The following is a 15,233-nucleotide window of genomic DNA, read 5'->3' as shown; positions in this document are numbered from 1 at the left end:
CGTGAGGTCTCGAGAGTTCGTCAGGGCCTGTCAGGGCTGTCAGGGCGTCTCAGTGCGGTCAGTGCGATTCTGGTCGCTGTGTGGCACCCGAAAAGTAGCAAAAATTCATATATATATTCGTATGTCTATATGTACTCTGATAATAGACAGTAACCGGCAGCTTTCTCGTTCAATCCAAATTTCATTAATCCTACATAACCCTTATCCTACATGTACTCGGAAACTTGGTTCCTTGACAGTGATCAATTGTGCGAGGGAGACGAAAGTGGATGCACTGCGTAGGGAGTAATGTAGATGGAAAGTTGACGTTAGCTACGGAAAGAGCAAAGAGTTGTTTCGTACGCACGGTGTAATCAAGAGCATCCAGTCCTCTCTGATCATGTCCCAGTGCATGCAATAGGCTCTTAGCCGATAGAACTGCCAGAGGCATAAGAGAATGACGTGAAAACCAAGCACATGGAGAAGGAGGGTAGATGAGGAGGGACCGTAAAGAGCGTTCCGGTGAGGTGTTTGAGATGGGAGCAGAGATAGAGATGGTGATTTGACTCACAAGAAGTGCATCGTAGTTCACCGAACACGCCCCAAGCCCGAGCACGTTGACGAGATGCGCACCTAGGTCATAAATGGCTGACGCTGACTCTGATCATTCTTCTCACTCACAGTCTTGCGTGCGCAATTCTCTCTCACCCACCTAAGCGATTTTGAGCAACGTCATTCGGCGGATCATGTCTTCCAGCTTTCAGCCATGGCCATCAACAAGAGAGTCGTGTCGGCTTGGTTGAAAATTGTGGTACAAAGAGCCCAGAGCGTACTGAATAGCTTCATGAAACGAGTTCGGTACGCACCTAGAAGAACGGGCCTGACGACGAACGATACAGAGATCGGGAAGAACGTCTCTACGAAGAACGAGCGAGAGGCAGCGAGCGGTCGCACGGCCGTTGACGTTGAACGCAGGGCAAACAAACGTCAACAAAGCCGACTCCAGCCTTTCGCTTCCTCTTCTTGCTCCCTCTCTCGTTGAAGTCCTCATCGAGCTCTCTGACTCTTGCCAACCCGTCCCAAGTGCAGATTTATATCCACCTGCCTCGCAACTTCGCCACAAACACAAAGAATCGACGTCCAAGCCAGTCCGTCGCTCCTCTCGGCTCGACATCATGTCAATGCGCCACCACACTGCCAGGTCAGGCTGACTGACTTGGCTCATACAATCGTTCATGGACTACGACTGGTCTACGTCAACAAGCGCTGACATAACATCGGAAGACTGCGAGGGCTGGGATGAAAGATTGTATAGAATGCTGGGAGGGTGAAGGTGAGACTTTCTCTTCAATCATCATCTTGTCGGAGGCGGATCTCGTATATCGTTTTGAATACTTGATATAGGTGTGTCCGTGTGGCTGGCGTGCCCTTTTTTTCTGACTGTCTCGACTGTATGAGAGCAAAGATGAACACCGCTCGTTGTTGACCGCCTACTTTGATATTGCACGAGCGCTGACATTCGTGGCATCTCCTTCCACTCCTTGCCTCCAGCCGTCCACACTCGCTACATCATCTCCAAGGTACGTTTCAAGTATGTTCTGCTCCTTCGTCTTAACAGAATCCACAAATAACAAAGCTGGATACATAGAATACTCGTCCCGAATCACGCCCTTGGAATATATCCAACACTTTGCGGAGCACGAAAGCTGTTGCAGTTTAACTGTGCACACCAAGGATGCTCACTTCCTCGCGGCTTTGTAGCTTGTTGATAACGGTGGCGATTCTGAGCACGAGCACGACCATTTGCTCAGGTAAGTTGCAGGCATCCCTACAGCTCTCCATATGCACTCCGTACCTCTGTCCTGTCCTTCCAAGTACCTTCCGTTCGCTCCATCTATTCGCAGCATTCCCGTATGACACCGCAATGTCTTCTCGCTCCCCGTCACCATTCTCTGTCCCCTTCCTCCACCATGTTCTGTACCATGGACAACGGGCCATGGATTCAAACGGTCCTGAAGAGACCCCGATTCTCCCTGCTTGTCCCGTGGAATTGTGTATATCATATCTCCATATACATCTCGAGGCTTGAAGACCACGGGTCTCAGTAGTAGGTACTTCGAACGACCCGCTGTCTATCCCTTCTTTTCAGGGAGCGAGAACTTTAAGTTGTTGCTGTGCTAGTTTGTACAGGAGACGTTCTCCCACTTTCATCGGCTCATAGCCCATCCAACTTTTATGTCGCATCGATGTACTGTACGGTATAGTAATCTCAGAAAGGTCCTGCCCTTTTTAGTCAGGATTGCGATGTACATATGAATATATATATGAATTTTTGCTACTTTTCGGGTGCCACACAGCGACCAGAATCGCACTGACCGCACTGAGACACCCTGACAGCCCTGACAGGCCCTGACGAGCTCTCGAGACCTCACGGACTTTCGCGGAACGGATCGTCAGGGCCGCTCAGGGCTTCTCAGGGCCTCTCAGGGATTTCCAAGAGTTCTGATGCTCACTCCCGTCCCCCTTCCTGATGGCCTCTGGTACAGCGATTCTTCTGGGTCCTACAGTACATGGGCCTTCCGCCAAAGTGTGTGCTGTTTTGAACGATGTGTAATCGTTCTTCACCTCGTTGAAAGTGGCACCCACGTTGAGCAGAGTAGGAACTCGTTGCGGTCTGTGATGTTACACATATGGCAGTCATTAAATTACCACGGAGAGCATGGGATACAAAACATATACAACATAATGATTCCCAAAGCAATTCGACCAGAACTGACGCCTTCGCCTGTCATTATCGTACACATTTTCCTTCGCGATGACGGGCCTCTTTTTAGACGAAGCGCCATTACTCCCAGCGGACTAGGAGCAGGCAAGGTTGCCGTTTTATTTTGCAAGCAAGCACCTACAAAACCGCAATATCGGTCGTTCATCCAGTCATTGAATATAGAGAGAAGAGAAAAAAATACTATGATGTACTGACCGACGTCGAAGTTCAAATCATTCTCACTCTGGTCGTCCCTTGTACACGAAACGTTAATGATGACAGCCTCGAAACCGATGGAGCCGATGACGCTATGGATTATGCATGATCCACCCGCGCCTCCTCTGTCGAAAGCACGTTGAGATCAATTTTTATCAGTTTAATGCAATAAGGAAAGGAAGCGTTCAGAGATACTGCGCACTTAGACTGGCATCCGGGCACTCCGTTCTGGTTCCCGACGCAGTTGCTAATCGGAATCGAAGTAGAGTGGCCTTGGCCGATGGAGTTCATGCAAGTAGCTGAGAGAGTAGCAGTGTTGGGGACGATACCCCAGTCTTCGCAGGTATAGCCTGCACTGCCTGCAGCATCGGTAGTGGTAAGGGAGGCGGCGAAGACAGTTAACACAGTGAATAGAGACTGGAAGAGCATGGTGACGATGAAGAAGATGGCTTGAAACGAGGATGTATGAGGAAACAGATAGGCTGATAAAACCTAACTGAGAGGATGGTGTAAATCACGTTTGGTAAGTCGAAGTGACTGCTGTTCAAAACAGAAGACGAAGAGCACCAAGCCTTTATAGAGATTGTCTTCTTCTACGACCGGGAAGATCTAGCCGAGCCGTGCTAAAGAAATCCTGCCAGTTTCTCCGTACGCATGTAGGTATGTCCTTTATGTGGTAGACCTCGGATAATTGAAATCATACGCCGTTGGTCTCCTCCTTCTGGCCAGGGCTCGGTGAGAAGATTGTTCTTCAACGATGTGCGTCGAGGCGCTTATACCCGCTTTTCGTCATAAGACTCTTACTTGCTAAACGTGCAATGAATGGCTAGGACTAACTTAAAAAGCATAAGCATCGATCTCGTGGTACAGTCGCTGATATAAGACAAGTTTGATGGTCTGAGAGGATAGAGGGGCTCAAGACAGCTTTGCGGGGAAATCAACGACAAAGTTGTTATCAGCACGACAGGAGACGAGTCGACGATAGAGTTTAGGCCGTTGGGTGAGATCGGCGTCTGTCGCCGCATCGAGGACAGAGTCGTCGAAGCCTTTTCAACATTACATCCGAGTCCGGAATCTAGTAAGGAGAATGAGGAGATTTTGGAGACGACGACCTGCTTCATTACAACATAGAGTAGAAGCAGCGACGGTACCGAAAAACAATCCCAGTGCAGCGAGCAGAAGTAACATACATTTAGCGACACCCAAGTCTGAGGTGCGATGTCTTGGCCAAAACGCTATCTGATATCCTGTGTGTGCCAGCCGTGTTCAGCCTGAGATGGACTGAAAGACATTCCATATGAAGATCCAGAGCATTGTCGACCCGCAAAGCGCGCTTTCGAAAGTACAGAGCGGTCTGAAGCGCCCGATTGCGTGCGAAGACTGCGAGGCCACACTCCGTTCGGGCTCCGAGTCGAGCTGCAGATGCGATGACTTTCGAGGGCCTGTCTAGCGCTCTTCCACTGGCATGTCATGGCAGACTCGGAGGTAGGCAAGTCCAGTCGCACACAGACAGCAGGGAGTAGCTGGTGTTTGTTGAGAAGGAACCCCGTCGAGAATGGCGAGAAACGGTCCGGATGCATCAACGAAGGCGAAGCTCAAATCGAACTCTGACATCCTTTGTTTCCTATCTGGGGAGCAGCATCACGTGATGTGTAGCCAATGAACGCTCGTTGAAGTTCGTAGCTGGCGACAACCCCTGTGTGCGAAGCAGCGAGACGGTCAGACAATATAGCTGATAGCATCCAAGTACGACCCAAAGCAGAGCGGCACGATCACAATGCTCAGTCGTAAAAGGAGCCAGCGAGACCGATGCTGGGCATTCACCGGTGAATGCCCTCCAACCAACGTAGACAGTGGACGGTTTGCATCAGGCAGTCGATATGAAACTCACACCTGGCAGTCCAAGCAGCAAACAACCACACTTCTGCCAGCAAGAATCCACAACACGCCATAGATATCCTGCATACTGGCCCAACTCGTACATTTAGCATCTACAGAGATATCGGAAGCCACGAAGATTCATGAGGACGAACGTTGACAGACAGACACGAAACGCGATCCTTCCCATCACTATAATCCTGCGTTCACAGGTTCGCCACGGATGCAGGCAAGTCGGAGACCTTACCCACGATGTTGTACCGTTTCCTGTGAATGAAATGACCCATGTGAGTCTCAAGCTCACAGGGTTACGCCACCAGCATACAGAGCAACAGTGTGCAGCGAACGGTGAAGCTCTAGTGAAGGGACGTACGAGAAGAACCCATGCCAATCATTCAACACCTTCAGCTCGTTCTCCGGCAGATCGCTATAGTCAGGAACCGCATCCTCCTCCTTCAGACTCGACTTCCCAAGCCCCTTCGAACCGTCCTTCCCAGCAAAGATATTGTAAGACCATCCTGGGCCGTACGTGTCCCGCTTGCGCGTAACGTCGAAGATTGTACCTATAGCACGAAACGGGAAAGGAGTCAAAGTTGAGATCCACGGTTCTGTACGTGTATTGTCCGCGACGGCGGAGGGAACGTACCCTTGATCGCAACATAAATCGGCTTCGCCGGGTCATTCCCATCATACTGCTTCAACTCCTCCAACGTATACTTATCCTCCTTCGGCGGCGCCAAGTCTGTCCTTTCTGACTGCATTATAGGCTTCTTCTCTGTCTCTGTCGTCTCTTTCTCCTGTGCTGGTGCTGTGGCCGATTCAGATGTGGTCTCTGAGGATGAGGATGGTGAGTCTTCTGGTTTAAAACCGATCCAAGATTGGATGTAGTAGGCTGCGGGGAGAGCGAGGAGGAGGCTGAAGAGGATAACGTCGAGTGAGGCCGTCATGGATGCAAATGGCGGAATGGGGTGGGTCGGCGATCGCCGGTTGCTTTCTATACAGGGGCCAGTTGTGGCGTGTGATGTTTTTCGCCACAACGCCTTGACGAAACTGTACACGATGCTCAGTTCTACTCTAGACTAGTAATTTTTAGCCTTGACTTGCCTCTCACTTTGAAGCCCACAGTGCCAATGTGGCTGCCCGTCGTTTTACGCAAATCAGACCCAAGCTTATTTTCCTACAAGACCAAGGAGGCAAAGAGTACAGGGGTTTGCGATGAACTTATAGCAGGCGCAGGTTTATGAGAGTGGTAAGGGTATGGCGCTGCATCGATAAAATGACAACGTCGTGGAAGGTGGAGGTACGTCCATTGCGATACTCATGGGCTCGAAAGCCAAATCTATACCTTATCTTGTGGGACAACGGCCTGGTTTCTATATTAGCGGACTGAGCTGCAAGTCTGAAGCGAATGAAATCGAAAGTGTCAGTGAGCGAGGTACTAGACTGGAGTCAAGTACATTTCCACGGATCTGTCGCGCAGGACATGTTCAAGGTGTGTTGTATCCATGACTTTGGCAGAGACGATAAAGCACATGACATTGGAGTTCACATAGCAAGACGAAAAACATACGAAAACAATGCGGGTTTCAAGATGGGAGCAAGACGACATACTGTTACAGATATAGCACGATATGGACAGCAAAAAAAGGCTGATAAATACAACCAATGTTTCAGCAATGTTTCAGCAGGAATCTCTCCTAGAGGGAGTGCGAAGTACGCACCAAAACCAACACACCATTCACGCGTCCTTCCCCATCGAAGCAAGGAAAAAGTATCCTTCCGGATCCACCTCCTGACACTTCGCCACCCCTATAAAAACATCTCTCACCGTCGTCTGCGTATCCCTATACAGCGCCCACGGCATGAACTTCACTCCTTTAATTTCCCCCTCCTTGCTCGTCCCGAACAACGCCAACGTGAGGTGCGAAGATTCCGACAGCGTTTCAATTTGCTCATTCAAACCCATCGTAATGGTAATGAAAGGCCATGCGAATGATGTGATCAGGTCGTTGACGAGCGCAATGTTACGATCTGTACCAGGTATGGGTCTAGTTCTCGACTGCGCGGGGGGGAGGTCATGCTCGCGTCGGTAGCGGATGGTCGACAGAGGATTTCTAGGTGGTGAGCCTGTTTTGACGTAAGCGTCGATGATCTCGATGAGATCGAGTGCTCTGTAGAGGTCTTGGGCATCTCTGGAGTCGAGGAGATAGTCTGCGCGTTGTTTCGAGCAGCCGTATTGTAGGAGAAATGTGTGGAGGATGGAGGGGGTGACGAGATTTCCGTCCACAGTTATGCCCTTTGGAGACCGTAAGAGGCGAGTAAGACCTGATTCCTTTCATTTCGTCAGTATACATGAAAGATAGTAGCCCGTCAGGTTTTGTCATTTGCGTCGAGAGACTCACGTTTAACCTGTAATTTCCACTCAAGCCTGGGCTCAGAGTAGGGTGTTTTGTTTCCCGGATTGGCAGGCATAATTCATGTACCACTAGTAGAATGGTCAATTGATAGTCGTGAACTTGGCTATAGGTAAGGCGATCAGCGAGAAAACGGGTAAGAAGAAGATGTGGCCCAAATCGAACGCGGTAACCGTCAAAGCGCCACAATGTTTGGCGCCCACGCGACATGCAACGCCACCGGAACGTGCACCGCTCGACGACGGCAGCTTTCAGCCTGAGCTTGCGGTTCGCCTCATGCTGCACTCCCCTCCGCCCATGACCATGGCCCCTCCTCCCCCACCCTCTTTCTCTTCCTCTTCTCGGATATTACCAAAAAGAACAGACAGTCTACTCGTGAATCAGAAGAACGCCCAGCTCTTCGGTACGATTGAGGATGAAGTCCGGGACTGTCGGCGCGTGGGGACGCATGGGCAGGAGGAGGATCTGAGGCAGGCCTTGGATCGGATGATTGGACGGGTGGAGGAGCTGGTATGTTGCATTTCTGTGCTTTATGTTTTGTATACTGGTGGTGCGTTCCTCGAGATGGGTCGCGTTAGTGATGTTGATGGGATGATGGGTTGGTTTGTGGGGAAGAGCTTGCGCTGTGCGCGACTTGCTACTCCACTTGCTGCTCTGGAAATTGATGGGTATCCACGGGGTCGAGGACCTTGCTCTCTAAAGAGCTATGTCTTCACTGAAGAGGGTTGTTCTATGTTTGCCGAAGGGCTCAGGCGTTAAGGCCAATACACTCATCCCTTCCCATTGCGGTGATATATGGGCCATAGTCCGATTTGTGGTCTTATATGTATCGCTGTGGAATATTGACATGAGTATTATCGGGCACGCCGTCACTTGAACGATGCTGCGAATCAGGATCTTTGAGAGCCCTCAATATCCAGAATCTGCTCTGGATGACTTCATTCACTCGGATGACAGCATTATTAACGCTTCCTCCTTGAAGGGATGCCCCTATTCCGTAGTCCAAATGAGGAGCGTCTGAGGGCTCCTATCTTGTTTCTTCCTGACGTCTTATGTGCCCTGAGAGACACTTTCCAAGGTGTGCTTTCACGGGAGGACAGACTGTGTGGCACCGTAATGTGGCCCAACGCTTCCCCTCGACCCGAGTGCCATGATCGACATTGTATGTGCCCACTTTATTCGTGCTATTTGTACTTGCAGAACTAGGTGCAATTTCTGTGGCGTCCTTCCGAGCGCTCGATTTTCTCATCCTTTGTCTTGTGCTTTGGAAGCGATCGTGGTTCACATTATGCTAATCCAATTTTTTTATGTACAGTGTAACCTTCTAAAACAATCCTATCAGACCTCCGCGGACCTCGAAACCTCCCTCACCCTTGCCCAATCCAACCTCCAACTTTCCATTGCCAACAACGAAATGCTAGAAGATGCACTCCGACGAAACTCCTCCTCCAAAGACGTAGGTTGGCGTCGATCCGCGCGAGATCAGTCTCAACCTTCCGCATCTGGACGTAACACTCCTATGCAGCCGTCCGGTCGACCGAGTTTGGACGAGGCCGAAGCGAGAAACGGCTCGCTGGAATCTCCGCCTCTGAGCTCCACCACTGCGCCCGAATCGGGTAACCCAACTACCCCGACAGTTTTAACGCCAACGACGGCACCTCCTCCCTCCGGCGACTCCCGATTCTTCAGATTCAGGTTCAACAGCACTCGATCGATACCTACGCAGCCTTCCTCCCCCGACCTTACGAACAGTTCGAATCCGGGCACACGGCCACCTAGCAGCTCTAATCCACCTCCACCCTCCGGTACGGGTGCTGGCGCGGTTGGCCACCTGACCTCTGCGAGCTTGCCTTCATTACTACCGGATCCGGCGCAGGAGAAGGAATTGGAGGAGTTGAGGAAGAAGCTGGAGGAGGAGAGGAAGAAGTATGAGAGGATCTGTGGAGAGAAGAAGAACTTAGAGGGCGAGTTGGAGAGTCTGAGCCAGGCACTATTCGAGGAGGTGCGTTCGGTTTCTCCCTTTCCTTCCGTAGTATTATCTTCGACTACTCTGCCCGGACGTATGTGCTTGAGGTCTGAGACCGATACTGCGCGGAAGCGAGTGGCTCCTTCTCCTTTCTTCTGGTCTGCCTGCGAGTTAAAAACAATGGTCTGATGTCTGATTGATGATATCTTTCACGAAGATATCCTCCTTGCGTGCTACTCGAGAAGCCACTTCGTCGTCGTCGGCCTCGTCCCTCTCATCTCTCTCATCAGGGCCGCTATCTCCCATCGCGGAATGAGACCCACGCTGGCATGCAGACCAGTTGCTTCACCGTGCCTTTCGCAGAGCTGTGCTCGTATTCGATGTCTGCTGGTCTTTGACGGACAGATGGACAGATATAGCATCGTTGCGTGGTGCCACGCTGGCTGCACCACTCCCCACCACTCGTTATAATTCAACTATCTTTATTTACTCTACCTTCGCTTTGGCAAGCCTAGACTATTGCTGACCTATCTTATTTTCCGCTTATTGCGCCCACGACCACACACACACACACACACACACACACACACACACTCGTTTCTTCTTCGTCTTCTCTCTTCTTCTATCTCGGAACCGGATAATATCTCAATACCCAACATCCTACCCACGAACTTGCTGCAACGACGAACCGTTTGACTTTCGGACTCTGACGAACGAACAACATACAACAAACTATTCACCGTAATCGCTATCTTTTATCTAATCGTGGTGCCCTCCTATGCAATATATGCGATACAGGCCAACAAAATGGTGGCCACCGAACGCATCAAACGCGCCGAAGCAGAAGAAGAAGTCCGCGAAGCCAACCTCGAAAAAGAAGCCCTCCGCTCCGCGCTCCGGCTCGTCGAACGCCAGTCATTAGAATCACACTCACGCTCTCAATCTCAGACAAACTCGGAGGACTTCAAGTTCGTGAGTCATCCCGATGTGGAGGAGGAAGAGCCGACACGATCGAGGTCGTCGTCGAATGTGGCGTTGAAGAGTCCGAGGGCGAGTGGTGCGTTTGGGGACGAGGGAGATTCGACTTCGATGGTCCCAGCGTCGCCTGTTGTCCGTGCATTCTCGGCTTCTGCACCGTTCGAGTCTGTTCCGGCATCACCGGCTCCTGTATCCCCTGCGCCGTTGTACGTTCCCCCGCCACGCGAGGATGACGAAGGGCACGGTACGCACGGGAGGTCTCAGCTCGCACAGAGTGACGTGGTTGACGAAGCGGAGGTGGAGGCGGAGTTGACGGAGACGTCGAGGGATCGGGACCACCAGAGGAGTCATTCGCCGGTGACGACGCCGAGACCGTCTACGCCCACCGACTCTCACTCATCACATTCACACCCGGACGTTAGCCCATCTTTACCCCATTCCGCCACTTCTTATTCGACATCCACCCCCACCTCTACCGTAGCGACGTCAGCAACGACAGACTCGCCACTTCCTCTTCCTCATCCACAACTGCATCGTGACAGGACGTACGACCGCGCCCGCTCGCCATCGCCTGCTCTCCTCAATATGAGCACGAATCTGGAAGGTTTGTCTTCAAGCCAGGAGAGAGAGAGGAAGAGGACGTCGTTGCAGAAGCAGCCTGTGGCACCGCCACCGAGTGCGGTTTCTGAGGGAATGGAGGCGCCGTGGGCGAATGGAGAGGACGAGGAGGAGGAGGATGGGCAGGAGATGACGTTTACTATGGCGAGGGAGGGATTGGATGTCGAATCTCCTTGGGCGGATCGGTGAAGTTCGAGCTTGCACGGTCGTAGGGATGATGGAGCTTTTTCTTGATTCAAACCGGTGACGTCTGCCCTGGTCTTTGTCAAACGTTGGCCAGATTTCGATATTTACACGCGAGGCGCGCGTCGCCACCGCCGCATATAGGCTTCGTCCTAACGATTTTTTCTCTTGTTTGTTTAATATTTCTTGGGTCGTTCATAATTGCATTTTTCTTCACGTCTGGATAGCCTGAGATCCGTGGTCATATGGGCAAAAACGTCAAAGGGATCCTCTTTCTACCTTCCACAATTCTCGCCTTTCTGCGCGCCCTCGGTAGTATGGACCTCAAGCTCTTTTGATCTAGATCTGTTGTTCCACTCAACAAGTTTCCCGTCGGTGAGTCCATCTTGATTTCGTGGCCAAATGATAATCTCACAGCATTCATAAATACAGTATTACACCGACCTCTATATGAACCTCTGCATTCTGCGGTCCTCCGTCACCTACACGTCATGGTACTCGATGGACCGAATACGTTCGTTGTATCATCACGCTGTCGGCACACTTCCCGAATGTCTACCGTCAGCCCCAACACGATGTCAGCTTACCCGCCCTCGACCGAAGGAAGGTTTAGATATCCAATCGAACCTTACGCCAGCTCTCTATCTCGCCCAAGGGGGTGATAGTGCGCCATGTTCGCCAAAAATACGCTCCATTTTCACTTGAAGGACCACCTGATAGACTGCAATCGAGCGATCGTCTGAGTTAGGACGGCCCACTTGAAGACATGTGAAGCAGCTCCTCCCCAGACGCACTAGTGCTTGGCGCACCTGACCTCCTGATTTGGTATTTTTAAGGCCTTGTATACACACAAGGAGGTCTTCATGGACATTTGAAGTACCTATGGGATTATGTATTCCAAGTCCATCATCTCCGAAGCATTTGAGCTGACTCTAACTCGGTCACAGTGATTGGTGCGTACTGACCATATCAAAGATAGCAATCGCTCCCATGACCGTCCTCGCCTCCTCCTCCTAAACATCGACGCCAACTTGTACAGCATCTCTGTGTTAAACACGAGCAATGGCGATGCTGTCTTTGACGTTGAATCCGCTTCTCAGTCAGATGGATGCCTCCTTGAATATATTCATCTGGGCTGGAGCAACCGCGCTGGTACGTTTTGTCCGTCGTCGTCGCCGTTGTTCTCCGCATTCTAACATCCGCATAGGTCGTACATGTTGTATGCAACAAGCATGAGCCCGATGTCCTTCTCGTTATCACCGCAGCTTTCACATCCGTCCTCACTCTATTCGCATCTCTACTTCTCACGGACCACTCGCTCGGGAGCTCACTCCTGCTCACCAACGTCGCCTCAATGTCGTTCATTGTCACACTCTTGACGTCAATCTCAGTGTATCGTCTCTTTCTGTCACCCATTCGTAACTTCCCTGGTCCTACACTAGCAGCTCTGTCGAAGTTTTGGTATATATACCACTCTGCGGGAGGAGGGATGCCGAAGGTTGTGAGCAAGCTGCACGATAAATATGGAGATGTTGTGCGTATAGGGCCGAATGAATTGAGCATTTGCTCGCTCGATGCCGTGGAAGTCATCCTTGGCTCGAAGGGAAAGTTGAGCAAGGGTCCATGGTCAGTGATGTTACGTTTGTTATGAGGTTATCTGGTGCTCATTTCATTGGTCTATTTAACAGGTATGATGCTATGTGGGCGGACAAAGTTGGACGCTCCGTACATGCGCTAAAGGATATCGATGCGCATGCACAGAGGAGAAGGTACTGGGACAAGGCCATGACTGGTACGCCCCAACCCGCAAGTACTATATACACAGGCATTCACGAGGTTTCTATTGTATCCCAGGACCCGCCGTCAAAAACTACCTAGTCTTCTTAGAGGAATGCGTGGATCACCTCTGCCGCCGACTACGGGAAGATTACAAGAAAGCATCGGTGCAAAACTTGAGCCGTATCATGGGTAAGCCTGTTTCTTTCTCTCTCTATTTAGGGGACAGTGAGCGGAATATTCAGAGCCATTTCATACAGACCATCTTGTGTTCGACGTGATTGGAGAGGTTACTTGTGCTCGCTCGTTTGGGATGATCGAAAACGGCGAAGACCACACATATATTCACTTCATGGAGAAGGGTTTTCGCGCCATATGGCAAGTAGCATCCATGCTTCTATTTTTCGCCTCCCCTCACATTGACAGATCTTCATGTTTGACGTAGCGTTCTCGCAGAAATTCCGTGGGTGCTACCTATACTGACTCTCCTACCTGTGGTCAAGGAACAGGCCGCAATAGAGGCATTTTTGTATGTTTCATTTCCCGTTTCATTGTCGTATAGGTGCTCATGAGCTGTATTATCTTCGTCAGGAACAATGCAATGATGGACAGGTATAAACGGGGCTCGACCCGGCCCGATTTCTTCTCGTACTTAATCCAAGAAAACGGACAGCTTCAACCTGGGATGACCATGAAAGATCTTGACGCCGATATTCGGGTGGCGATTATGGCGGGTATGCATTTCGACCCTGGCCCTTGTTTATTGAGGAACCAAACTTACTCTAATGTGTGGTAGGAGCTGGTACATCTGCGACGATATTGACGTTTATCTTCGAGTTTCTCTCTCAGCATCCAGAGTGGGCACGCGTACGTTCGCTCAGTTTCGTTGCTTGCAATATGGACGACCTCATTTATATTGTGATTGATAGAGACTCCGCGAAGAAGTGGATGCAAGATACCGAGGGGACGGAGACTTTGACCTCGACGATACTCCTGTTCTTGATGCTATCATGAACGAGACACTACGCGTCCGACCAACTGTCCCAGCGCGCTCGCAGCGTGTTGTCCCCACAGGAGGCATTTTCATTTCTGGCCATTGTCAGTCCTACATAGTCTGCTTAGTGGAGTCTCTCCTATGATTCTGACATCAGATCGCACAAAATACAGACATCCCCGGTGGTACCCTCGTCGGTATCCCTCCCCCCGTCATCATGCGCGACCCACGCAACTTCTCTCCCCACCCAACAACCTGGAGGCCCGAACGATGGCTACACCCCGAAAAAGAACAAACCTTCCGTCGTTCGGCGTTCATTCCATTCTCCTACGGACCTTTCAATTGTTCCGGAAAGGCGCTTGGGTTGTTGGTGGTGCGATACTCGCTCGCAAGGCTCGTACATGAGTTTGATGTGAGCGCTGCGTCGGAGCATGATGGTGAGATGTTTGAGAGGTCGATAAGGGAGTATCTCTCGGTGCAGAAGGGGCCGTTTTGGGCGGTTGTGAGGCCGAGGGGGTAGGGTGGTTGATGTTGGCAAGTTTGTCTGTGGTCGAAGAGCACGTATGATAGTCACACTAGTCACCTACGAGGGGAGTGGTCGTTGTATATCTTTGGTGTCTTCTGTATATAGGCAGAGGCCATGCTTGGAACCAGGGTGATTAATTTACATGCCTTATTGTTCATTAAATGGATCGATAGCATATATAGACTCAGCGGTATCGTAGTAGAAACACAGCAGGACCGCAACACCGCCTCGTCCTCCACCAGAAATCATGCATGTCATGGACCCAATGCCCAAGTACGAAGCTGGAGCACTTTGGTATGCAAAAGAATGGGAAGCCCTGCATGATAGTATGCTGTGGCTCGTCACAACCTAAGCCGCTGGATGTTATCCAGGCACCACAAGAAAGAATAAACAATTGATCGGGTGCAAGGAATCTGAGAGTACTAGAAGATGCGCACCGATAACAGCGACCAGGAGCAAAGCGCACGACACCACGAACTGAGCAACTAAAGGAGGCTCCGGATGAAACTGAAAGGTCGACCAAGCTGTCATGGGCGCCAAAAGCATTCCAGCCAGACTGACGACGGTGAGGGGTCTATGTGAGCCGTATTGTTCGGTAAGCATCGAACAGCACAGATAGAATGTCATGAATTTCTCAGCACATTTTGATGTTGTCCAGGATCCAGCCACGATCGTGACGCATCCGGTGGTGAGCTCTGAACACGATGACGAGCACATAGCACATGCCAGCCAAGCAGAGCATGGCTGGTTTGGTCCATGCTGAGTGGAAAGGTGGCGTTTCCTGACCAATGAAACTACATCAACCTCTCTAATATCTGTATCAAAGAGCATGCGGGAGGATTTGACATTAAGTAGTCGATGAACGCACCGAAGGTTCTGTGATTACTGTAGAAAATATGAACTGAAGGCACCCTAGGATAACCAACCAAGCTCGAGGGTTG

General features: G+C 50.8%; 5 protein-coding genes across 5 annotated transcripts; 2 read left to right on the top strand and 3 right to left on the bottom strand.

Annotated features, from left to right (window-relative positions):
* Positions 1 to 2,824: 2,824 nt before the first annotated feature.
* STEHIDRAFT_162026 (uncharacterized protein) lies at positions 2,825 to 3,388 on the bottom strand (the record flags this gene model as incomplete). The annotated part of the gene is made up of 3 exons (XM_007309645.1): positions 2,825 to 2,838; positions 2,960 to 3,084; positions 3,162 to 3,388. The coding sequence occupies 3 exons, from the start codon at positions 3,386 to 3,388 to the stop codon at positions 2,825 to 2,827; spliced, it is 366 nt and encodes a 121-aa protein (XP_007309707.1).
* Positions 3,389 to 4,533: 1,145 nt separating this feature from the next.
* STEHIDRAFT_104384 (progesterone binding protein) lies at positions 4,534 to 5,769 on the bottom strand. Its single transcript, XM_007309644.1, has 5 exons — positions 5,484 to 5,769; positions 5,211 to 5,400; positions 4,993 to 5,104; positions 4,851 to 4,925; positions 4,534 to 4,655 (listed from the first exon to the last, which is right to left on the bottom strand). The coding sequence occupies exons 1-3, from the start codon at positions 5,596 to 5,598 to the stop codon at positions 5,044 to 5,046; spliced, it is 366 nt and encodes a 121-aa protein (XP_007309706.1). The 5' UTR covers positions 5,599 to 5,769; the 3' UTR covers positions 4,534 to 4,655; positions 4,851 to 4,925; positions 4,993 to 5,043.
* An 806-nt stretch (positions 5,770 to 6,575) lies between these two features.
* On the bottom strand, positions 6,576 to 7,309 carry STEHIDRAFT_162024 (uncharacterized protein; the record flags this gene model as incomplete). Its single annotated transcript, XM_007309643.1, has 2 exons — positions 6,576 to 7,162; positions 7,240 to 7,309. 2 exons carry the CDS (start codon positions 7,307 to 7,309, stop codon positions 6,576 to 6,578), a joined length of 657 nt encoding a protein of 218 aa, XP_007309705.1.
* A 237-nt stretch (positions 7,310 to 7,546) lies between these two features.
* STEHIDRAFT_125313 (uncharacterized protein) lies at positions 7,547 to 9,779 on the top strand. Its single transcript, XM_007309642.1, has 3 exons — positions 7,547 to 7,761; positions 8,567 to 9,253; positions 9,435 to 9,779. The coding sequence occupies exons 1-3, from the start codon at positions 7,555 to 7,557 to the stop codon at positions 9,531 to 9,533; spliced, it is 993 nt and encodes a 330-aa protein (XP_007309704.1). The 5' UTR covers positions 7,547 to 7,554; the 3' UTR covers positions 9,534 to 9,779.
* Positions 9,780 to 12,350: 2,571 nt separating this feature from the next.
* STEHIDRAFT_104381 (cytochrome P450) lies at positions 12,351 to 14,286 on the top strand (the record flags this gene model as incomplete). Its single annotated transcript, XM_007309641.1, has 9 exons — positions 12,351 to 12,622; positions 12,685 to 12,788; positions 12,851 to 12,964; positions 13,033 to 13,150; positions 13,218 to 13,301; positions 13,364 to 13,506; positions 13,569 to 13,639; positions 13,702 to 13,870; positions 13,940 to 14,286. 9 exons carry the CDS (start codon positions 12,351 to 12,353, stop codon positions 14,284 to 14,286), a joined length of 1,422 nt encoding a protein of 473 aa, XP_007309703.1.
* Between the last annotated feature and the right edge of the window lie 947 nt (positions 14,287 to 15,233).

Source organism: Stereum hirsutum (genome assembly GCF_000264905.1).
Source record: "Stereum hirsutum FP-91666 SS1 unplaced genomic scaffold STEHIscaffold_18, whole genome shotgun sequence".
NCBI classification, from domain to species: domain Eukaryota; kingdom Fungi; phylum Basidiomycota; class Agaricomycetes; order Russulales; family Stereaceae; genus Stereum; species Stereum hirsutum.
The sequence above is the reverse complement of the archived record's forward strand: the minus strand, read 5'-3'. Positions and strand labels throughout refer to the sequence as shown.

Excerpts from the sequence above, each read along its gene's own strand:
- STEHIDRAFT_104384 (XM_007309644.1), bottom strand. The coding sequence starts at position 5,598 with ATGCAGTCAGAAAGGACAGACTTGGCGCCGCCGAAGGAGGATAAGTAT. Across the intron at positions 5,401-5,483 it reads GATTTATGTTGCGATCAAGG|GTACAATCTTCGACGTTACG; the intron begins GTACGTTCCCTC and ends TTCGTGCTATAG. Across the intron at positions 5,105-5,210 it reads GATTGGCATGGGTTCTTCTC|GAAACGGTACAACATCGTGG; the intron begins GTACGTCCCTTC and ends TTTCATTCACAG.
- STEHIDRAFT_125313 (XM_007309642.1), top strand. The coding sequence starts at position 7,555 with ATGGCCCCTCCTCCCCCACCCTCTTTCTCTTCCTCTTCTCGGATATTA. Across the intron at positions 7,762-8,566 it reads TTGGACGGGTGGAGGAGCTG|TGTAACCTTCTAAAACAATC; the intron begins GTATGTTGCATT and ends TTTTATGTACAG. Across the intron at positions 9,254-9,434 it reads GCCAGGCACTATTCGAGGAG|ATATCCTCCTTGCGTGCTAC; the intron begins GTGCGTTCGGTT and ends TCTTTCACGAAG.